We start from the raw sequence: 23,886 nt of genomic DNA on the forward strand, positions 1-23,886 counted from the left end.
AAACGGTGGCAAATTGAAATTGTAGCAGGCCTGGCGTTGGCGTGTTGTAGATATAGTGTTTGTATCAACTTTGACAGACAAAAACAGGACTACATCAATCTCATAGTAATTGACGGATGCTTGCCTTCCTCATATACACATGTAACTGCCATATCATTTTAATAGCTACTGCTATATTTTCATACCACGGCTTACTTTTGTTTACTTTCAGAAAGTCATAATCTATATCTAAATGGGAAAACAGCCCAACAATCACCAAAATTAAACATGTCAGTTTTCAATTGTCTGGATCCACACCTCACCTCACCAGAGCATTAACCCAAATTCATTTCTTGCAATTTTTCTATATAATTACAATCCGATTTAAGTTCCATCCTCACTTCTTTCATTTTTTAATTATTTTATGCGTGTATCTGGTACATATTTAAACATTATATTTTAAAAATTATCCGAATAATATTTATAAGAGAATCGGAGGCAATGCTTTAAGTATAAAACAGAAGACTATAAACCAAAATTTGTGCCTGAAATCTCCCAGAAACGTGGATAATCGAGCAAAGATTCGGAAGGAACGATGCTTTAAAATGGTATGCCTTATAGCCCCTTCATTGCTGTACAGCACCTTAAAAACAACTTTTCCCGACTTTTGAAAACAAAGGAAAAGCAAAAGCACAGATGGAAAAGAAAATTCATCATCTCAGGTCAAACGAAAATCTTGCATCGTAACATTTCAAATTACACAACATTATTATTGGCGGGCTTCAAAACATCAGTTTAGAAAATAGAATGAAAATCTTGTACTGAATGCAATTACCGACTGTCAGGTGAATCTAATTCCAAAATCTAAACTTCCAGGTTCCAGCTATCCCGACCATGCTACGTTCTAAACGACAAGTTATGTGCCAGTATAGGCAAGGTGAAAAACATGAGATATGTCCCTGTCATGCTCTGTTTTATTCATTTCCTTCAGCAAGAATCACTTTTCTACTTCGTTGATATCGGCAAGTAAGAATTCTTATCACTGCTCACTTGCTTTGATACAATCTAAAAGTGAATCCCTTTTTTTTTTTGTACCTGATCTCATATAGCGACCATTCAACCGTGTTATACCAACTAATCTCCCGCAACTGCAAATGAAAAAATGTAACTTGTAAAGTTGCATTTGGTACAGGCTTTTGTGAAGGTTATTGATTTCTTGCGCAAAGGAAATAGAAAATGCTTATTTACAATGCAACTTGACATATATCTGCCATATGAGTCTTGCCAACATGCATTAAACCTCAAAATATAGCTTGCTCCGACAAAAATGGGGACCACAGTCCTTCCTGAGTAATGTAAAGCTTTAAAATTGCAGGGTGGGTAGCCAAAGTCCATGATTTCTGCAATTTCATTAGACAATTATTCCAACTTTTAATGATTCGAATAACATTTGAGGCCAGGTTTAAATGATTTTCTTCACCCTTCCTTTCTATAGATCAAATGCCTTAAATAAAATTCCTAGTATTGAAGTTAAGATGCAACCTGAGAGACAATAAATCTGCAGAGTCTACTAGTAATATTGAAATCTTTAAGTGGCTACCAGCTTATCACAAATAACTAGTGAATCCAAAAACATAGCACTGGAATATTAGAATATGATGACTCAAGCTGAAAAAATGGGTAAAGGAAAGTGTGCAGAAGAAACATTCAACTGTCCTACAATACATACCAACCAGAAACTCATAAATCAGAACAAAATTATTATGAATAGCATCTTCATTAAAGACACCACCGAAATAAGATTTGAACCATCCAGCAGCCTGCAAAAAGAGCAAAAATGCCACTACCAGTTATGATAGAAAAACGAATTGCATATTTTCTAGTGGAATGTAAGGCAAATCTGTTGTATATAGAAAGTAGAGAACATGAAATCTATGACTACCTCAACAACGAACTTGAAAGCACAAGCTACATTTGCATTAGCGTTGCTTCTAATGACTATTGATGTAAACATTACTGAATCTCGTGTAAATGAAAGAGCAACCTCCAATCTATCGAACGGGACATGTAGCGAGTTCTTTTGTTCGCGTGATTTCCACTCGGAAGGCGTGCACCATGTCTCTCCTAAATGAGAGATTATACGAATCAAACATACACTATAACACTTAGGAGATTATGGTAAACCAAACTCTAGACTCGCTGTTTCACGGAAAAGAAAAAAAGAAAACTAGCTATTAGGAGGAACTGAGACGCATTCACGCCGAACTCAGCGAAATTAGTTCTCTTCATATATACAAATTTCTATTAGCTCGAATTGAAGGAAAAAGAGAGAGTGAGTTACCTGACACCGTCGCGGTAGAGACGATTGATGAGGACATCACCTTGGAGATTCAAGAAGTAGATGGCGGATGCGACCACCGGCATCTTCCTCGCTCCATTGGCTCGCGTCCGAAGTTCAATGACATGAAATCAATTGGCGAAATGATTGGATTGGCCATGGCTGAAACCGTTGGCGGAATCTGGAGAAATAGAAGGCGTCGGCGTTCGATTTTGGTTCGGTGATCATAGCATGTGTGAAGAAGATAATCGAAAAGCATTAGCAAATGTATTCGTAAGAAAGAAAAGAATATGCTAATCTATGAACTTAGCCCTTACCATTTATTTTATTTGTAATTTTGGCTCTAAATTTTTTATCACTTTGTCCCTTATCCTTAAAATTTTAACTAAATTACTTTTCTCAACCATTATAAAACCTTAACCCATCACTGCGTATTTCGTAAAATTAAAAAAAAAACATAAAAAATAATAAAAAGATTCAAATGTTTTAAAAACAAATTCATATTTTCTTTTAAATATCTACATTAGTACTAAAATACATGTAAACTTTCACACGAATAACTTTGTTAAAATTTTAATAACTATTTAATTTTTCGGTAATATAACAATTTGACTAAGATTTGAAAATTAATAACCAATCTGACCAGAGGCAAACCTTAGGGACTGGCAGGGCTCGGCCCCTTAAAATAGAATATTGCTATTTAGGTCAGTAAAGGTAAAATTATACTTTGTCTCCCCTAAAATTATAAAAATTTGATTTAATTTTTTAAAAATTATCAAAATATAAACTATAAAAAATTAAAATTTCATTCGGTTTCTAAAAAGTTGTTCTGACTTCGCCCCTAAATGTGACAAAAAGGGTAAATATTAAGCCCCTAAATGTGATAAAAAGGATAAATATTAAGGGTTAGATTTAATATTATGCTTGTATATTATCATAAAAGTTTGGTTTCAATTTTTTTTTTTGAAAAACATAAAAGATAGAGTAATTTTTCTATTTTTTTAAATGCTTATATTTTTTTAATTCAATATTTAATAATTTTCTATTTTACATACATCTTAATTTTTTTTAATATTTACATTATAGGATTATATATTATTATAGATTTAGTTTTTATGTGTTATAAATTATATAATATATAAAAATAACATAACATAATATATTATAAACATAGAAAGCGAGTCAGATCTCTCTGAGCTCGAGTTTGAGGACGACTCTTATTTTAAATGGGCCTAATTTTTTTTGTCAAAGCTCATTTTTAAAGTTTTTTTTGTCGAAACCAGGGTATCTATTGCCGTTAGCAATGACTAATCCACTCGCCGCATGTGCTCTCCAAAGAGGTAAATGATTGGCCATGAGATATGCTTTCTAAAGTTCGTTTTTTAAGTTTAATATTTTTGCTCAAATCCTCTTATATTTAACACAAGCCTTTATAATTTGAGAGATAACTTAACCCATGAATAAGTCTAAATGCAAATGACTTGCATTACTTAAAAGTTCGCTTAGATTTTAGGTTCAAATATGTACAACCACATTCCTTACCTCTTAATAAAACAAATGGGTAAACTACCCCTAAGGTCATTAAACTATTATTAAGTTTACACTTTGATCACTTGATTTCAAAAAGTAATAAATAGTCATTTAATTATTCGAAAGTTTTCATTTAAATCATTAGACTATTAAAATTGCCATCAAATGGCTTTTTTCGTTCACAATGCTGACACCAATTGACAGCTCTTCTTCCCTTTTTTTTAGTTTGGTTTTTTTTCATGAAATGACTTTAAAGATCATGATTCTGCAAATCAAATCCGAATGGCTTTCTTCTTCTTCTTATTCAATACCAACTGTCAAATTGACTTAGACTTAAAGGTATATTCTTTTATTCGTCAATGCGTATTATTCCACCGTACTAATTGTTGAATCAACACTTGGAACTCACAGGTCGGACTTATAAAAGAAAAGGCTTAGCAACCCAATGCCTTAAATGAAAACTTCCAAATATTTCAATAATTATTTCGTAATTTTTTGAAGTTAAGTGGGCCGAAGTGTAATTCTACTAATAGTTCAGTGATATGAGGTGTAGTTTATCCAAAACAAATAAAACAAATGTAATTCTTAATATTCCATAAAAAGGAAAAAGGTAAACTACAAAGACGGTCACTAGACTTTGGTGAAAATTTGTTTTTGCCACCAAACTATGACAAGTACATTTTTCTCACTAAAGTTATTGACTTATAACGTTTTGGTCACAAGTCCGTTAATGAAGGTTACAAACTTAACGAAAAAGTGAGGTGGTACATTAATTTACTGGTTAATATCCAATTTAATCCTTGAACTATAACTAAAACATTCAATCTGTTACTTTTACAATATTTTTAGCAATAATTTTGTAATTTTTTTAAACCATCTAAAATTATCAAAATAATTCTTAAAATAATTCTGAAAATTCATTATTATTTTCTAAGATCATATAAATATTTTAGTAATTATATTTATTTAAAAATTTCTAAAATTATATAATAAACAAGATATTTTTTAAAATTATATAATATTTTTACAAATGAATAATTTTTTAAGGTGACCATCAACGGCTTCCTATGCGTGCATCTTACATAGAAAACACGTATTTTTTAATTTGTAAATACGTATTTTGTTTATTATATAATTTTTATGAATTTTTTTAAATTTTTGTACATATTTATAATTTTAAAAATATTTTTATAATTTTAAAAAATAAATAATAAAATTTCAGAAATTTTAAGATTTTTTAAAATATCTGTTTTTTTTTCAGAATTATTGTTAAAAGTATTGTGAAAGTATCAAATTAAATATTTTAACTATAGTTTAAGGATAAAATTAGATATTAACAATGACACGTACTTTTCCCATTTAGACTGTAAGAGTCATTAATGGATGAGTGACCAAAACATTATAATCATAATTTTAGGCAAAAAAAAAATTCACCAAAATTTAATCATCATTTTTATAGTTTAATTCGAAATATCAAATCCAACGGTGGAAAATACAGTTTTAAATAATTTCCGTACAAAGGAAAGTAGGATATGAGCCCCTCTTTCTTTTAATTGTTTTATCTCCAGATGACCAATAACTGATTAGATTATGAGACCGGTATCAATGGAACTTGTGGTTCCCTGCAATTCCTGCACTTCACTCCACCGGAAACCGCCTCTTCACCCGCGAGTCTCATCTCTGAAACGCAGTGCTTTTTCCTTGAAATGCCGACGCACAACTACATCAGAGCTCCAGTCTCCGGTGAGCGTTACCTGCCGGGACGGTAGTCTTTCCCCTTCCATTCCAACTCATAAAGTCACCGTCCACGACAGATTTCGAGGTGTCGTTCACGAATTTGTTGTTCCTGAGGTACAGCGTTTCACTCCGTTTGTTTCCTGAGAAAATGCCGAAGAAACGATTGACCTATATTATAGTTGGATTAGAATAACTAATTTTCTATTAGGAAAAAGGGGAGTTGCAGTTTATTCATTAGAACAACTTACTAAATAATTTATTAGAGACTAATATAGGGATATTCGATTGAAATTTCAGGACCAATACATATTACATACGGCTGAATCTCAAAACATTACGCTTCCATTTGCATGCAGGCACGGTATTGTTCTTTAAATTTTGAATAACTTTTGTTTCTAAATGTCGCGAAGGGTGTCACTTTTTCTGATGATTCAAGTTTTTCGTGATCATTAAGTTACTGTAATTGAGCTTAATTTACCTATTGGACTTAAGGCTGTTTTCATTGTTTTGAATGAAGAGTTCCTTTACATGTCAGGTTGTTGTACTAGCTGTGCCGTCCGTGTAAAGTCTGGACAAATAAGACAGCCTGAAGCTCTTGGGATATCTGCTGAATTGAAAGCAAAGGCATGACTTCTATGTTTCAGATTTATGGAATATGAATTCAGTTGCTTGTTTGTTTTGCTTATTATTTGGCATTTGAGTTTTAATTCAAACCTTTAATTCAATTTCATTGTATTCAAGCCTTCTATTCCGTTTTATCTTATTTTCATGTCTAGTCATCATTTTTACTATACCTTAGGTTTCTATATGAAGTCAGTGCACCTCTAGACATTTAACTAACAGGAGAGGCATCAAAGGACAAAGAAATGTTGTATAGACACACAAGGAATGTAAATGTAAACAGAAGAAGATTCATAACATGGGTTTTATTGTGCAGATTAACCAAATTAAGAGATTACTGGCCTAATTTGGAAGAGATGTAAACTTCTTCACATTGATGTTAAATTTTGCTGAAGTTTCTGTAGATCATAACTGAATAGATGCTATACCACTATTTTAATGTCCACCTGAGCTTTAATCTTCCTAGTTTCTTATTGGTCTTCCTAACCAATAACCATAAGTGATGAATGTACCAAATCAGAGAGGGAGAGGGAGAGAGAACACCGTTATCATTTAGCATGCATTAAATAAACTACATGTGCTCAAATATATTATACTACTTTATTTAAAACTTCTTTCATGATTGTTCCATTAACTTAGTGTTTGGAGTACACCTTAAATTTATTTTCTTCTTATTTTGGGGGCTTAAATGCAGGGATATGCACTTCTTTGTGTGGGGTTTCCATCGTCTGATGTTGAAGTGGAAACACAAGATGAAGATGAGGTAATGTGCGCAACTCTAACCATCTATTTTGGAGAACCACTAGTTGCTCTTTGTATGTTAAGCAAATGTTAAGTTATTGCAAACAAGTCAAAGGCTGATTGCTACATCATGTGCCTCAAATTTCTCGTTATAGGAGCATCCAAATGTGTCTTCAACCACATTTATCTGAATTTGGTTTTCTTGTGTGTCTGTAAACCTTTATTTATATAAATAAAAAATAATCTGAATTTGCTGGCATGTGCAGGTGTATTGGCTTCAATTTGGAAGATATTTTGCTCGAGGACCAATTGTAAGCCCACAGCTTCTGAAAATTTTGTAAACATTAATATGTGACAAGTAGTCGATGAAGACAAAGGATAGTTGAAAAGGAGATAAAGCTGATGCACAGCTACTGCCTCTTTCAGGATTTTAATACTTAATTACCTCAACTTTCTTGAAATGGTCTTAACATTGAGTTATTTAATTTTTACTATGGCAGGAAAGGGATGACTATGCGTTGGAGCTAGCCCTGGGTGATGAATAAGCTGCTTACATTACATTAGTGAAAGTTGAGCATAAACCATGTAAAGCCTGCTGCGGATTCTGTATCTTTTCATTTTTATAGTACCCCAGCTGAAGCAATGTGATTATGACTCAGTGAATTTGACATTGTTGACATCTTTAAGTTACATGTATTAACTTCTTCAATGTATGTTTTCCTTGTGCCAATTTAGCATTTTCAGCTGTTTTTGTTGCCATGCTATGACTGCACTTGTATCTGTCATTATCTGTAATAGATAGTTTGCATGTACAGTGTCTCTGGATGAAATGGTTCTTGGTAGATTAGCTACCATCTTCAAAGTGAGCTTCATCATGTTTATATAGAAAATGATGAATCGAGGATAGACAGTGAGTGAGAAAATGCGAGGATGTCCAAACACTCACTGAAGCTTTAAATTGAGGATATTTCAACAGCATACTCAGCTTTTTGTATAAAAATTTTACAGCATAGAGTTCACGACCTTCCTTGTATCGAAAAATCAAGGTCTGTTGTGGTGGGAAAGGTTCTGTTTCTTCTAGAAAGTAGTTGATTTAGAATAAGAAATAAATATAAACAATTTATACATGCATGAAGGAGTTGTGAACTTTGTTTTTCTTTGCTTGGGCTGAACGACGGATGTAGAAGACCTCCCACTTGTAGTGAGTCCTCGATCAATGATGAAGGCGGAATCCATTTCCCAGTTTTTGATACAAAAGAAAGCTAAAGTTAGCAAGCACGCAGTGTAGCGCTTTCATTGTATTTCCATTAAAATGATTTTTGCCCCTCTTAATTCCTTTGTTTCTGCCTTTAGGATCAATAAAGTCTTCTTATGAACAACAACCTGGTTGCATTGCTGTTTCTGGCCCCTTAATTTAAACATTACTGGTTCACATTATTATTATTATCCTTTGTCCAAAACGTCGAGTAGGGAAGTGAATGATCTGTCTATTCAGAATCGACCACTTCTTTCTATTTTCTAGTTTCTAGACCCGACCATACTGTTTGGTTATCATATTTCTCTATACGTAAAGTCAATTTCTTCATGTCCGAAAAACGTTTTTAGACATCCTAGGGTTTCAATTGCTTTCTTGGATTCTTAACCTTTGGGGTATAAATTGGTAGTGTCTTGCTACATAGCTAGCCACTTAGCCCGACATAATCTGTTTTGAGACTTGCATCTTAGCCAAAATGAGGGGCAACAAAGGTTTACCTCTTTTTTTGTTTGTTCAAACTTGTATCGCAAGTAGTTTGATTTTGCAACAAAACTCTCCGGTTATTCAGAGCTGATGACTCCATGTTAAGGTCAATTGTTGCCTCTTGAAACTTTGTTGACCTCTGTTTCTTAAATCGAGTTTGCAACCCTTGTGTCATTCACGAAGGTCCTCGTATATCTGCTACTTTAGTATGCAAAGAACTTAACTTCGTGTATCTTTGTCTGTATGAATGTGCTTGAATGAAATCTTATGCTAATTGCCAAGGCTGTTGCCGCCTTCATCATAAGTTCATGACCATTAATTTAATCTTTATTCTCTTTCGGTGTTAGCTTGACATAGCATTTCATACTGTAGTAAGTGTGCTTAACAGTTAACTCTTCGGTGTGGTTGGAGAGTTATTCAACATGTATTGAAATACCTCATATTTCCATCCTAGTCTTTGCATTCACTTTCATATTTCAATGCTTAGACTGGCATGGACATGTCTTATTCTAATCAGTTTGGCAAAACAAGTGAAAGAAAGAAAACTCCAAACGGAGCGAGGTTAGTGCTATCTTTATCTTTTTCAAAGATTCATATATAGAGATGAGCATGAATTGCAGAAAACAATAGAATTCCGTTATAATAGTTTATAACTTCCTTATTCATGTAATTTTTCCATGCATGTAATTTTTCATGTAGCTAAGCACCACTGGATAAGGTCAAAGAAATGGTTAAATTCATGTCTATTTGCCTTTTGTTCCTGGTTCCTGCTGTAAAAATTTTGGACCATGTATATTAGGAGATAGGTTCTATAAAGGACCACCAGATAGGGAATTTGAACAATTAAAAAATATCCTATAGCTGGTAATATCTAAGTGGAAATCAGCAGCAAAGCTGAAAAGGGCTTGCTTCGAGTGATAGTTTGCGAATATCAATTAATTGAGATAGGAATCTTAAGTCCATAATGCTAATCTTTAGGTACCAGATCCAAAAGGGACACAGATAAGGAGTGAAGTTAACAGTTGAAACAGAATATATTACAGGACAAAAGCAGTGGACTTGAGTCATTATTGACCGGCTCTACTTGTCAAAATGCATAACCGTTATTTCACATCACACATTAAGCTTTTTAGTAGTAATCCACACTGCAACATTTCACTTCCTGGTTATCCAAGAAGGATGGAAAAGAACTTGCCTTCAGGAATGTTAATATAGCTTTACAACCTGTCTTCCCTTATGAAAATGTGAAAGTGCTGTGGGCCTATACCGAGTCATTAGGACCATCTACCAATAAATATCGAGCCTCTACTGTCCTTATTCTAAGTCCCCACTTAAGTGATGATAGGTCTATGGACCTCACCACCACTGGCATCGGTCTGATGGGCATAATTTTCTGAGACAAAGTCATGGTCGGTTGACCCAAAACTTAGTTGCTTTTACCTCTGCAGATAACATAACCTTTGGCCTCTGAAATGTGTGTGTCTCAACTTCATTAGATAGAGAATATGCCTCTTGGATATTGTAGTTTTATCCATGAGATCTGAAAGCGACATTATCAGGCTGTTTCTGAGAACCTAAACATCGGCAAGTAAAACTGCGAAAACATTGAATTGGGAAATCTTTTCCAGATATATGATGTCTTTAGAAAATAAACAGTATATGCAAAGACTTCATCATAATGTCTGAAGATAGACATGAAGAAAGAGATGTTCCATGTTCAGGTCCAGCTGATTGTATTCCGTGCTCACCGACAGTTTAATATCAACTAGGCAAGTTTAGACTAAATGCTAGTTGTGATATTCTGTTCTTATCTGTACTGGGAATCTGGTTTCAGTCGAACTTGACCATGGTGTGCAATATGACCAACTCGTTCGGTTTATAAGCGGATTTAACCAGAAATATACTCTTTAGTCTTCAGTATTCTTGCTGAAGTTTGTAGCCTGAATTATGAAGAAGTTATTGATTGATTTCAGGTCACACTGACATCATCAACCATGTAATCAGCTAGATTCTCTAAAATCTGCACCTCAATATTTTCTATAAAAATCTATATGGTCCCCAATGTAATTTTCTTGGGCCAATATATGTTTTATAACGAGTGACTATGAAACAGTTGTCTTAACTTAGACCGTTGGTAATTAAAATTGAAGAGGAAGAAAAGTATCAGAGATGAACTTTATGCCCTGTATTTATTGCCACTCATATTCATAGCAAATCAAAAGAAAACAAAGTTTATCTTATCTGGACTCGGAAGATAACCGATTGTTCAAACTGTTAAAAAACGTCTTCTCTGATGGAATTACTTATAATGCATCCAACCAGCTACCCAAAACCGCTTATTTCATATGTCACGCAAGGAAAAATAACTCAATACAATGCGAGGAGGAGGAGTTTCCTCCATTTGCCGATGGGACGCAACCTCGGTGGAAGATATTTATAACGTGCAAAGCAAACTTGTTGCTTTTAATATTTGACTTGGGGTCTAATATAGTCTCAGCTGTTGAACTTCTGTTCAGCAGCACTAGCTGAGCCCTGCATCAATCAATGACACAACACAAACAGTGAACACAATGCTAAACAAAAGAAATCATTCATAGGAATATGAAAAACGGCTCGCGATGAAACTATTATATCGCCCCCAAAGAGGTAAGATTAACAAGTATAATCTTTAAATGACTTTTCTCGAGATAGTTACATTTGCAAGAAAAACTCCGAATAATTTCAGAATGCTAGTATATATTGTCCATATTTTATTTGCAGTGTAATCAAAATCGAACTCTGTAATCCGATATTATGATCAAGTATTATGGTTTCTTGCCTGAATTTTTTAATTCAAAGCCGATAAGAAAATGGTGTATATAAAACAGTTAGCAAGTGAGAACAAACTGTAAACTAACCCCAACTGATGTCACAAAATTGCAAACTGCACATTTTACGGATCTCGCTCCATACTGGTACATTAGTAACATCCTGCAGTTCCCACAATTTACATGTGCCACCTGATTTGCTGTCAGAAGTGAAGGAAAATTTGAAGCTTTGACCAAAAATAATAGAAGTTCAATTGACAAGCCTTTGAATCTCTATAATGTTTCAAGAAAAAGAAAAACATTACTGAAGTTGCGAAACATCATAATCTGTTAAGGATACCTTCCAAGGCCAGATTGACAGTGTGACAACACGAACATTGAACGCTTGTTGCTCCGCGGATGTACATTAATAAGGTATGACAGCCTCCGCAAACCAACTGTGCCATTTCTGTGCCTGTATATTTCAGAAGTTTGACTTACAATTTATACACAGGCTTTCCAAAAAGAAGATTCAATCAAGTAAATAGCAGATGATGTACCGGGAGGCGGCACTGCTGTTACTGCATTGCAAACAGCACAACACACAGAGGTTGCTCCAACTGGATAGAGCAATAAATTTCGACAACCGGAACACACAAGTTGGCTTTGAGCACCTGGTTAGCATAGGTTTGGCCACTAGATCAGTTGTCAATGGAAAGTAAAAAAAAAAAAAGAGAGTAGAAATACAGTAACTTTTGTAGATGCAGAAAGGTTAATGACTTAATTCATAAATTCTCCTGTCTTTGACCAATTTGTTGATGAGGCCAAGCTTGTTAGAAGCCAAACTAGACTTGTAATATTGGTACTTTACATCCATAACAACCTGTGTATCTTAATGCCAAAGCCATACCCTTGCACAGCATGAACATCAGAAAAAAACGGAAAAAAAAAAAGAAGCAAAAGGGGGCAAAACGAAATTGAAGCAGACGTCCTGAATCAGATATCAGAAATTCTATTTGGATTTGCTAATCATATATGTAGTTACAATGAGACTTAACTCTTTTCTGAATGAAAAAAAGGCTAATGAAAGAGGTCCTTCAACTAAATAGCAATGGAATTCACATTGTTTAAAGAAAAATCTGTTGCAGAACAGATAGAAGAGAACAAGATACCATTGGCAGCAGGAGGAGTGTAGGGTGCTGGAGGTGTGGGATATGGCGCAAGGGGAACTGGCATTGTAAAATCAGACAGAGCTAAACTCTCCTTTCAATAGTTCACTGTCTAGAACCAGAGAGCATCAAGCTTTCTCCCATACTTTACCATGTCAGACAAGAATAATACAAGAAAAGCTCAGAAAACAGCAGAAATATTGCAACTATGGGTAACTCAAGAGAGTGACCAAAAATGAAAACAGAATCGACTATGATTAAAAATTATACCAGTTCAACTGTGAGACACAAGGGAAACGATGGGGGTAGAAAGAGTCTGAGTTGCACAACCAACAAAAACAATGAAAAATACCCAATTCCCAATTTGGAAACTTTCTTAGATAGCCATACGATATGGTAGTTTTTTAATGGATATAAAAAGGAGAAAAAGAAAAAGGAAAAGGAAAAGGAAACGGAAACGGAAACGGAAACTTCAGGACAATTGATAAACAAAGAAATTCAGTTAAATCATTATGAAGCGGGGCAAACATATATACCTGTTCAATATGCAGATGAAGTGGTGAGAAATAGAGAGAGAAAAGAGAGGATTAAGTTCAGAATAAAGTCGTTGTTATTGTAATGATTTCCCATTTTTACCATGTGCCTTATCAGTTCATTTTAGGGAGTTAATGTCAACTGAAAGCTTTCATTTTTATTCTTATCAAAAGAGAGATAAAAAATAGAAGCTTTCATTTTCCTTTTGGCGAACATGTACGCATTATGCAATGTGAAAAATTTCACTCCCCCCCCCCTGTTTTTATTCTGATTTTTACCTGTTTGCAATCCCCATAGAATGTTGATTTGTATCTCCATTTTGGTGGTATATCAAGATCAACTTTGGGGCTGAAAACTCTGGACCCCATACCCTTTCCTTGTCTCACTGTCAGTGGAGCTTTGCATTTACTGTTAAAAAAGAATTGCATGGAGGTGAATGTGTTGCAATAACCCCACAGTCTCCTCTCTCCCTCATGGGAGAAATGGAGGGGCTAACTAAACCATTGAGCCACATCTCATGGCCAAAAGCAAATCAGGGACCATCTGTTAAAATTATCACTCTGGGGGCAAAATTCATACAACTTTACAAATATAAAGTTGGGATTCTCTTATACTCAAATTGCCAAGAAAAAAAATCACAACTTTTTGGTGCTGTGCCTGTTATGGGTGAGCTTAGGAGTTTGGAGGGTGAATATGACAGAATCCTGTAATTCTGGGGTATCCATATCTTGATTTTAACCATTTTTATAATCTATTTCTTGGCCTATGGAAAGCTTAAATCCTGTCTCATAAATCATCTTTGTGATTCCCTTTTTGTAAGCCAAGGTCTTTAATATAGTTAGGTTATATCCTAGGTCAACTCACCATCAAAACCACATAAATGAAGAAACCAATTAGAAGAAAAAGAGAAAAAAAATGGAAAACTCATGAAAGTGAGTCAATGTCATTTCTTCTATTTTGCAACAGATCATTTCAGCGTCTATTTTCAATTATTATTGTCTGCAGCAAACGAATCAATAATGCATGAACAAAGAACAATAATTGTATTGAGAAAAAAAAAACTGGAAATATATATATATATATAAAAGGAAAATGTTAAAAGAACAGAGGGAGAGACAAAAAGGCTTAATTGTTTGAAGAAAGGTATGTAGTTTCATCAAGTATGGGCAGGGAGTTCTTACAAGAACTTTGATGACAATCTCCATAATAGGTCCATAGACAGCATGCCATGCAAAGACACATGGGGACCGCCTCTGTATGTACTTTTGTTGGCTTTTCTTCGCACTCTAGACTGGATATTCTTGTCTTTTCCTTTAGTTAACTACTAATTCAACCAATAATTTTAAACTCTGAAACTAGCTACCCTTGCTTTCCTATACCATGCCCAATAACTCAATTGTTTGCTTTCCAATCCAACTTCTAGAAACCCATGTCTGTCATCAGCTATGTAAGTATTTTTTAAAAGGATATATTTTCTTGTATTCGATAATCACCTAACTAAATTCGAAGACAAGTTGGGTTGGATCCTAAATGAAGAGTAAAGTTCTTCCAACATTATTTTCTCTGCCTATAAATTTGAATATAAATTTTTAAAGAACATGAAACATCGTATTATTTAATTGAATAAATATAAATGAAAAATCGTTATCGAGCTAGTGTAATCAGAAGGGTAAATTTCTTCCAGTTTCAAACAAGAGTGTCATTAAATGGTCTGATTGAATGCTTGACCTGCTTTCTTTGTTGCCCTACAAATTAACCAAGTTTTAGCAATATGCTAAGTTTCAATAATAATAATAAAAGACACAGTCTATGAGCTTCATCAAGGCGTCACTTATACGTCAAACAAGAGATTTGATCTTATCTTTGAAAATCAGGCAGCCATTGTTTGAGCCATTTTAATTTGGTAATAAGGAGAGGACAAAAAAGGTCTAGATCAATTGATGTAGGAAAACAACACGCCCACAATATCAGTCCTTTCACTTAGTAATCAATTAATCTGTTTAAGCAAATTGAAATCCGAGAAAGGATTTGGTATCTAATCTTATCTATTATAGATTAAGGATAATCCTAAATTTTGGAACTCATCCATGTATGAAAACAGGCCACAAATCCTTCCTATTACACCGGATAAATATTATAATCTTTCTTCTTCGGAGCCTTATCTCTAAATATTTGAGTGAAATATAATTAATTATATGATAAAAACAATCAAAGCCAACATAAATATTTGTTTTAGAAGAGTTAAAAATGTCATTACAGGACAAGAACCAGAAATGTAAAACACTTTTGTCCAAATTTATAGCCCCATAACATCAGATGCTGACATTTCAATCCATGCTATTCGAATTTTAAACCACATTTCTGGGGATTTTTGCATGAAAGGGAAGAGAGGGCGGCATTTTATGGATGACATCAAATATTTGCCAAAAGAATCATAAAAGAGAGGCAATTATTTAACAAGACTTGCCCCAACTGCATTTCAGCTACTTCCTGTGGCAAAATATGGGATATAATGTACTAAAAGAAAAAAAGAAAAAAAATTTTGATGTATTACATAATATTTACATAGCAAGACCACAATCCATGAATGTATATTAAATTTCCAAAATTATCAAAGCAAAAGGAATTGCCTGACTAACACAAAATCTGTACAAGGAAACGTATATGCTTATAACCATACCATTCCATGAAAATGTATGTCATTTTAGCATAAGGTATAATGGCAGCATCCAGAAGAAAATTGCCAGATATTAGTCATTATACAATCGATACATAGCCTAAGAGGCAGCCGAGGTTCGTCTTATACAAACAATACTATTTGTTCAGACATGCAGGTTCCACATGTTTAAACTTTGGTTTTATGTACAAAAAAAATTTATGGTTTAGTCATCATCATTTTCTGAATCAGGGTTCCCATACACAATAGAGAAATAGAAACCTACTGTTCTAAGTGTGAGGCCCGGAAACCTGTGAGAACTATTGGGCCGCAGGTCTACCTTGATAAAAGGCCAATTCATGGTTTGTGCAGCCTCGCACTCTTCCCATCCATCTCCAATTGCACAAAAGCGGGTATTTCGATTGTCAAAACGTTCCTTGATCCACTGGAAACATTGTAGTTTCCCCACATCCCATGAACTGTAAACTGGAGAATAAATGTTTTGTAAGTACTAGGTCATTTGTTTTTTTTTTCTTCTCTTCACGATGAATAATGAGTTCACTTAAGAAAAACAGTATGCAGGCAAACTAGTGATGACGATAAATATGACCACCACCTGAACTCTTGAAACTACATGGAATGGAAAATAATGTCCTTATAGAGAGAATGGGAAAAAAAGGGTATTCTAAAGGAACTTGATACACGGAAGGTATCTTCTATGTGAAATCGAATTCTAGGCAATTCATCTCTTCCATTTAAAAGCTTTCTTCAACTGAAAATTTCCGCATTAACAAAAGATAAAATATTAAATTCCTGAGTCATGGCTAACAAGAGATATCTTTACTGGAAGATCAATTTAGGATAAGATTTTTTTTGAAAATGATGTGCGTTTAACCATCAATTACACTACCCTTGATTACTTCAACATTCATAAACTGCACAAAACATGAGGGACCTTCATAATTATCCTCTTAACATGAGTATGGCTAACTTAGCTGGAAAAGTCCTTTGGTTTTTGTGTCAAGGACCTGATATCAAATATTGAACTTGCCATGGACAGAAGTGGGGCACCCTTCGTTCAGTAGCTAGCCGTTGGAAGAAAAAAGTTTACTGTGTGGCATTTATTATGAAGATACCACTTGCTATGAGGATATAATATAAGAGAAAGTAAGCATAGGCAGGCAGAATACAGTAATTATGCCAATTAAAGTAGAGGCTGGTGGTAACAGTTTCTACATGTACTATGAAAAAAACATAGGTTACTTCAAGGGAATACAAGATTACTCACCATTTTCATGCGATATCAAATTGTCAAGTCGAAAGAGTAGACATTTAACAAGGCTAGGAATCAAAGACCCAGAAGTCACCAAAACATTTATGTGCCGGGACCCTGTAGCATTAGATCTGACAACCCCACCAGCAACGGTATTACAAATAGTAGGATCTTCATTCCCAGCTAAACACTGCTCCAAGAGTGCCCGTGCTATTTTTAGAAAATAAAGAATAAATACTGAGCAAAGCAAGTGATTTAAGAGAAAACATGAGAACTTTAGCTCAAGTTCCAAGAAAATTCTTAATTTTTTATGGCAAAGCTAAAACTTAAGCTTCAAATTAATGCAGGTTCAGTGAGAAGGATATCTCTAAGCTTTGAAAGACTCTTAAGAGGTAACAACTTTAGTGAGTTTTGAGCCCCATTTTAGAATACCACAAAAACACATTGAATATGGTCTATAAGTAAAAACCTACGGCACACATCAATTGATCTGCTTCACATACCCCAATATACATAGCAGCTATAACCTTTATCCGAAATACTCAAGAAGTTAATCTTCGACATTGATCTAAATCCAGAAAAAAGAATTCATAACACTCAATGAAAACGTGCAGTGACCACATCTAATTAAAACAAAACAGATTCAATATTAAGTATAATACTAGAACTGTCAACAACTCTAGTTCAGCACTAAACTAATGGCAGCTGGAAAAAAAACTGAATGCATCAGTAGCCATATCATAGTCGGAACATACCAGAGGAAAGCCACCCATCTGTATACTCATCGGTCATTTTGTACAATGCATCCCAGAGATCCATCATCTCCGGGTCCAAAATATTGTGTAAACCCTGAAATGATAGAGAGTCTTCTAAAAAAGAACGCACTTATGTTTCTATATCTAAGAAGCATTTGCAATTGCCTTTCTTATCTATTCATAGCCTTTGAAGAGAAAAATAAAAGAAAACACAATCAGAGGTTACCGTCGGTAAACAAAGGTATATATGAGGAAATACAAAAGATGAAGCTTTAAACTGAAAAATAAAGATTAAGTTGCCTATGTCGTGCAAGGAAGTGCTTTCGAGCACCAAATCCCTATGATATAAGCACAATATTTCCTTTTACATAAATATTAAATCCCAGATAAGGACCCAACAGTGAGTACCTCTAGGAGATAGATCTATTTACCATTAATATTCCCTCATTGCTAAACCATAAGGTATTATCTGATATAAACTACATGATTCAGATTAAGCTATATTAGATTTTCTGTGACAATTCCCCACAAAATTCCAACTAACGGTGGTACCTGTTGCTAAACCTTGACTTCATCAACATGTGTGGCAATAACTATGACAAGCAAATACAAACAGTAACTGGTGGAACAAAACAACTAACAGGAAGCACAATTTATATTAGGCTTGAAAGGCATCAGATGGAATACTTGTTTATACTTGTTGGCTATGAGTCGATGCCTGTATGCTAGTTTCCTTTTGTTGAGATCATCATGTGGAGGACTAAAACCATCTTGATTAAAATCATAATCAGACAGATCCTGCCCATCATCATATTTGCTCAAGGCCTCAAGGAAAGGCTTATTGCAGTTTTCAATCTGCAGCACATTCAATATATATAACCGTAAAATTCAGTATATATAGTTGCAAAAAAAAAAAACATAAAAAGGGAAAAAAGATAAATGAGAAGAAGAACCTCAAGACATACTTGCTCATAGAAGAAAAAATCATCAGAAATTTGAAGAATATGTTTCTCCCACATCTTTCCAATTTCAACACCTTTCTGAGCATCTTTTAAACCCGCGAAAGCCTCAGCATAAGAACCATTCAACAAAGACTTGAGCAATATAAGGGTTTCATCCATGTCCCATATGTATACATTTGTTATCTGATTATTCATATCTATTAACCAAAACAAAGACAACACAAAAATCAAAATACCCAACTGCATCAGCCCATAATAAAAAAAATAATATCATATAGCTATATTCATGGTCTAAATCGATTTGCCTAAGCTATTCAGTTTTCATCAGGGAAAAAGAAAAAAGCCAAAAAGGTCAACTTTGATTACAAAGTCAAGGATATGATAAATGTCACTAGAGATCACGCAAAATAAAAGGGTAATGAGGATTTGAAGTTTACCTTTCTGGGTCAATGAGTTCAATGGCAAAGATGGAGCAGAATGAGTGAGCTGAGCGTTGCTATTGAAAGAACAGTATTCGCAGTTCGAATAAATTTTCTCAGAGAATATAAACCCGAAAAGAGAAATACCAAATAACAATGGCGTCGTTTATGGTCCGCTATGTACATCTATGTTGAAATGGGTTCGGCCGATTAGCCTTGAAATTCATGAAAGAAAACCCAACACTTTGGATTTATTCTATTGGTCCAACAAGAAAAAAACAGATCCTCTTAGAAAGAACAAGAATTCAACAACAAAGAATGCTAAAAAGACCACATCATTGGGTTCTTTGTTTACACCCCGAAAGGCGAAAATGGCCTAAAAATTTGGCCCAAACCTTTCTTCAGGAAGGACACACATTTGCCCGATTTTTGGACAGGTCCTCACATGACACAACAACACAGCGCCAGAAATCACTGATATTGCCTCCCACGTTCTCATCCCTTTTTGAAACTACAACATATAACTGCAACTAATAAATAAGAAGCTGAATATTTTCCCAGTTCTCCCTTCTCTAACCTCTCTGCGTCTCCCCTTCAACACTGAAACAAAAGAGCCCATATTCACCTAAATCTCGTAAGTGTTTCTTATTTGTATCTCTTAACAGACCCTTTTGATTCTTGTATTTCTCTTTGTTGTTATTTTGATCTGCATGTCATATTTTCTTGCAGTTTTTTTTATATAAATTATTTTGAATCTTGATTTATTTTGATTGTATTGAGAAAAAAAAAAGGGGGGGGAACACAAACAGATGGGTTGCACTAGAGACAAGCATATACGGTCGGCCCGAAGGACCCGATCGGTGAAACACGAAACCGATCCTTGCTGTCTTCTTGACAAAGCTTCGATATCCAAATCCATACTTGAATCGGGTATCAAACCCTTGAGTTACCATTTGGGTGTAAATGATTCGACCCAAAGCCCTAATCTTAACCCTAATAACAACGCCAATGCTAATTTTAATGATCATGGTTGGGGGTATTGCACTGAGGAAGAATTAGAGGAAATTTTGTTGAAAAACCTGGAATTTTTGTACAATGAAGCGATAACTAAGCTTATATCGTTAGGTTACGATGAGGATGTTGCATTAAAGGCTATTTTGAGAAATGGGCATTGCTATGGTGGAATGGATGTCTTGACTAATATTTTGCACAATTCATTGGCTTATTTGAACAGTAGTTGTGATAATAGTAATGGGAGTAATTCGGAGGAATCCGAGTCTGGTTTTCCAGATTTGAGGCAATTGGAGGAATATTCGCTGGCCGGTATGATTTGTTTGTTGCAGCAAGTTAGGCCACATTTGAGTAAAGGTGATGCTATGTGGTGTTTACTTATGAGTGATCTTCATGTAGGTAGGGCTAGTACGATGGAGATTCCATCACTTCCTTCTCCTAATGGGTGTAGTCCGGTTTCAAATACCCTAGAGAGTGTTGATAATAACGGGGTTGGTGTTGTTTCACCAGCACTGTGTAGATTTCATGGTGGTTGGGGGTTTGGGAATGGAGGTGACTTTGCAGTGAATGGGTTGTTTTCCTGTGGTGCTGAAATGACTTTGCAGAGGGATATTGAGTGTCCTAAGAGGTTCAACCTTTCACCTTCAATGAAGTCTTTGTTGAAAAAGAACGTTGCTATCTTTGCTGCAAGTTTTCGAGCCAATTCAAAACAAATGCAGACACAAAATCAGGCATGTGTGGGCACATTGTCTAGTGGGGATGCCCCTCTGGCTGTTGCTGGGGATGAGGTTTCTGCTGAGAAATCAGAGGAGTCACAGAATTTGATGAGCCAGGATGGGGTTAATTCAGTATTGAGTAAATTTCGTGATTTGAATATTGATGAGAATTTAGAGCGTGCTGGGGAAGATCAGAAAAGTGAGATGATAATTTCTCTGCTTCATCAGATTAAGGATCTTGAGAAGCAAGTGAAAGAGAGGAAGGACTGGGCTCACCAAAAGGCAATGCAGGCCGCAAGAAAGCTTAGTAGTGATCTAACAGAGCTTAAAATGTTGAGGATGGAAAGAGAAGAGATGCAGCGGATGAAGAAAGGGAAACACACAATAGAGGACTCAACCATGAAAAGGTTGTCAGAGATGGAGAATGCCCTGAGGAAGGCTAGTGGACAGGTGGATCGGGCAAATGCAGCTGTGAGACGGCTTGAGACTGAGAATGCAGAAATCAGAGCTGAGATGGAGGCGTCTAAATTAAGTGCATCAGTATCAGTCACAACATGTCTGGAGGTTGCAAAAAGAGAGAAAAAGTGCCTGAAGAAGCTTTTGGCTTGGGAGAAACAGAAAGCTAAGTTACAGGATGAAATTGCTGATGAAAAGGATAAGATTAAAGATCTGCAACGATGCTTAGCTCGAGTAGAGCAGGATCAGAAAGAAACAGAGGTATATCATCTTTACATATTGACACATGTGCTTACATGCATAAGATATCTACTCCATCTCTTTAGGCCTAGTTTGATTGTTATCTTAGTTTGAAATAGTGGGAGATCTATTCAGCATTGTCAATGTCTATTGGGAATGCTTCTTTTTGTACCATAAATAATTTATTGACTTAGAGACCCCTTATACATAAGCTGTCTTGTCTAGTTCATCTTAAGGTCTTATGTTAGAGAAGCACGTGATCCTATTAGAAGCTGGAATTCACATTCTGGATTTATGTATCGTTAACATATATGTGTGATGTGAATCGGTTGGAAAGGACAAGACTCATTATTTTGGGTGTAAAATGGCCAGCCTAGGGAGGTGCCTCCTCTGAGCAGCGGCCAAAGAAAGCTTAGTACACAGAGGGACTCTTGTATGTATGATTGTGAACTTGCATAGATTTGATCTGTGAACAGTAACTCTCAACTCTTGCTCGTGTAGTTCAATGCCCCCTTTTTCCTTTTGTGGATGAGAGCTGATTGTTTCCCTGGTTTCCCTTCTTTTAGTAATCTATGATTGTGCATTTGTTCTAGTTGATACTTATGTATCTGATTTATATTTTATTTTGTCCCTGTTTTTGGAGGTTTTAGTTATTTATTTGTATGATTGACCCTTTTATGTTCATTTTCTCTCCCATGCTTTTGAGTATTCTTAGATCTCCCAATTTCAAGAGATTAGCAATTATTCTGTGTCATTTTCTTCTTTTATAGTTAAAATGGAGAGAGGAGTTAAAGTCCAAAGAACTTGCCTTGGCTCAAGTTGAGGAGGAACGATGCTCCAAGGAAGCAGCTGAGGCAAGCAATAAAAGGAAGCTTGAAGCTTTGCGCTTGAAGATAGAGATTGACTTTCAGCGTCATAGGGATGATCACCAACGTCTTGAGCAGGAGCTATCCCGTCTGAAACTATCTGCTCAATCTACTGAGTTGAATCATCAGTCCGATAATTTACTCACAGGAAAGTCAGAAGGGACAAAACCCCAGGGAGAAACTATTGCTAAGTTGCTTAATGAATTAGATAAGCTAGAGGATTCTTCTGAGAAAGAAGTTAACGGTGATAGAGAATGCATAATATGTTCAAAAGATGAAGTCTCTATTGTATTCCTGCCTTGTGCGCACCAGGTTCTATGTGCTAATTGCAATGACAGTTATGGGAAGAAGGGTAAAGCTACTTGTCCATGCTGTCAGGTGCCGATTGAACAGAGGATTCGTGTTTTTGGTGCTAGTTCATAGTCACATTTTCGGTTTAAGAAAATACTATGCAACCAAAGTTTCATACTTGGTATTATGCGGTTTTCTTATCCTAGCGCCAGTGAGACTGCTGGCTTTTGCATATACCTAAACATGCTGATACTACTTTAGCATGATGAGTTTGTATGTAAATAATTACCGATGTTCTCTAAGGCTTATGCTTTAAGCCTTAAACTAAGTTGAAGACCGTGCTTGTTTTGTTGCCATCAGGTTGAGAACCTGAATTGAGCAACTCTCATATGTTCTATTCATGACAATACCAATCCCATAGCATTCAATGGATATAATGCTTTCCTGGCCTAAAGGATTTCGTGCTGAGTTCTTAGCCCTTGCATAATGAAAACCCATTTTTATCTTGTTTTCCTGTTCCATGGCTGCAATAGACAACTGTTGAACCATGAATGTCATCATTTATCAAGCACCAACCACTTCAAAACTAGGTGTTTTTGTAACTTTTAAGATATTTCAAGATGGTTTCAGCAAAAATAAGCAGAAAAGAAAAAGGGTATTCTAGATATATCTAGCCATAACAATACCAGAAGAGAAGTTTATTTTCTTTTTATGGTAATTAAGAAGGATTCTTCTAATATGAACACTCTTTTAGGACTTCTTTTAAAGAGTTTTTATGGGATAATTATTTTAAAAAACGATCTTGATAAATGAGATGTATTTAAGTCTAGTTGCCAAAATTAAAAATCATTTAAGTCTTAATAAATGAGATGTATTTTATATCCACTTTTAATAGTTTAGTAAGAAAAAAAAAGGGAGATTTTTATGCATACCAAACCTTTTAAAACATCTGGTGTAGAAAAGTGAAAAAAAGTTGAGAAAGCAAGCAAATAATAGACAACCAAATGGGAGGAAAGCAAAGGAACCAAACGGCAAAAGCAGAGCTTCATATGGAAAGGTTGAGAAAGC

The 23,886-nt window shown here is 35.0% G+C and overlaps 5 protein-coding genes across 8 annotated transcripts; 2 read left to right on the forward strand and 3 right to left on the reverse strand.

The window, feature by feature from the left end:
• Window positions 1-731: 731 nt before the first annotated feature.
• On the reverse strand, window positions 732-2,731 carry LOC121203084 (uncharacterized). The gene is made up of 3 exons (XM_041107324.1): window positions 2,321-2,731; window positions 1,922-2,103; window positions 732-1,799 (listed from the first exon to the last, which is right to left on the reverse strand). The coding sequence occupies exons 1-3, from the start codon at window positions 2,355-2,357 to the stop codon at window positions 1,587-1,589; spliced, it is 432 nt and encodes a 143-aa protein (XP_040963258.1). The 5' UTR covers window positions 2,358-2,731; the 3' UTR covers window positions 732-1,586.
• Window positions 2,732-5,337: 2,606 nt separating this feature from the next.
• LOC107946741 (ferredoxin C 2, chloroplastic) lies at window positions 5,338-7,676 on the forward strand. The gene is made up of 6 exons (XM_016881186.2): window positions 5,338-5,698; window positions 5,882-5,945; window positions 6,120-6,208; window positions 6,900-6,968; window positions 7,213-7,257; window positions 7,447-7,676. Exons 1-6 carry the CDS (start codon window positions 5,438-5,440, stop codon window positions 7,489-7,491), a joined length of 573 nt encoding a protein of 190 aa, XP_016736675.1. The 5' UTR covers window positions 5,338-5,437; the 3' UTR covers window positions 7,492-7,676.
• A 3,143-nt stretch (window positions 7,677-10,819) lies between these two features.
• On the reverse strand, window positions 10,820-13,471 carry LOC107946740 (protein LOL1). Of its 2 annotated transcripts, none has more exons than XM_016881185.2 (6): window positions 13,176-13,471; window positions 12,643-12,784; window positions 12,031-12,144; window positions 11,832-11,945; window positions 11,582-11,691; window positions 10,820-11,216 (listed from the first exon to the last, which is right to left on the reverse strand). In XM_016881185.2, the coding sequence occupies exons 2-6, from the start codon at window positions 12,704-12,706 to the stop codon at window positions 11,178-11,180; spliced, it is 441 nt and encodes a 146-aa protein (XP_016736674.1). In that variant the 5' UTR covers window positions 12,707-12,784; window positions 13,176-13,471; the 3' UTR covers window positions 10,820-11,177. The 2 variants fall into 2 exon arrangements, with proteins under 2 accessions (XP_016736674.1, XP_016736673.1); XM_016881184.2 differs by having other exon boundaries at window positions 12,910-13,395.
• Window positions 13,472-15,822: 2,351 nt separating this feature from the next.
• LOC121224299 (eyes absent homolog) lies at window positions 15,823-19,532 on the reverse strand. 2 transcript variants are annotated; one of them, XM_041107328.1, is made up of 6 exons: window positions 19,257-19,532; window positions 18,823-19,016; window positions 18,545-18,712; window positions 17,858-17,951; window positions 17,118-17,312; window positions 15,823-16,315 (listed from the first exon to the last, which is right to left on the reverse strand). In XM_041107328.1, the coding sequence occupies exons 2-6, from the start codon at window positions 19,012-19,014 to the stop codon at window positions 16,056-16,058; spliced, it is 909 nt and encodes a 302-aa protein (XP_040963262.1). In that variant the 5' UTR covers window positions 19,015-19,016; window positions 19,257-19,532; the 3' UTR covers window positions 15,823-16,055. The 2 variants fall into 2 exon arrangements, with proteins under 2 accessions (XP_040963262.1, XP_040963261.1); XM_041107327.1 differs by having other exon boundaries at window positions 18,811-19,016; window positions 19,257-19,451.
• A 160-nt stretch (window positions 19,533-19,692) lies between these two features.
• LOC107946738 (MND1-interacting protein 1) lies at window positions 19,693-23,325 on the forward strand. Of its 2 annotated transcripts, none has more exons than XM_041107326.1 (3): window positions 19,693-19,873; window positions 20,029-21,682; window positions 22,432-23,325. In XM_041107326.1, the coding sequence occupies exons 2-3, from the start codon at window positions 20,048-20,050 to the stop codon at window positions 22,948-22,950; spliced, it is 2,154 nt and encodes a 717-aa protein (XP_040963260.1). In that variant the 5' UTR covers window positions 19,693-19,873; window positions 20,029-20,047; the 3' UTR covers window positions 22,951-23,325. The 2 variants fall into 2 exon arrangements, with proteins under 2 accessions (XP_040963260.1, XP_016736669.2); XM_016881180.2 differs by having other exon boundaries at window positions 19,693-19,872; window positions 20,019-21,682.
• The last annotated feature ends 561 nt before the right edge of the window (window positions 23,326-23,886 follow it).

This window comes from Gossypium hirsutum, chromosome D12 (genome assembly GCF_007990345.1).
Source record: "Gossypium hirsutum isolate 1008001.06 chromosome D12, Gossypium_hirsutum_v2.1, whole genome shotgun sequence".
Lineage (NCBI taxonomy): Eukaryota > Viridiplantae > Streptophyta > Magnoliopsida > Malvales > Malvaceae > Gossypium > Gossypium hirsutum.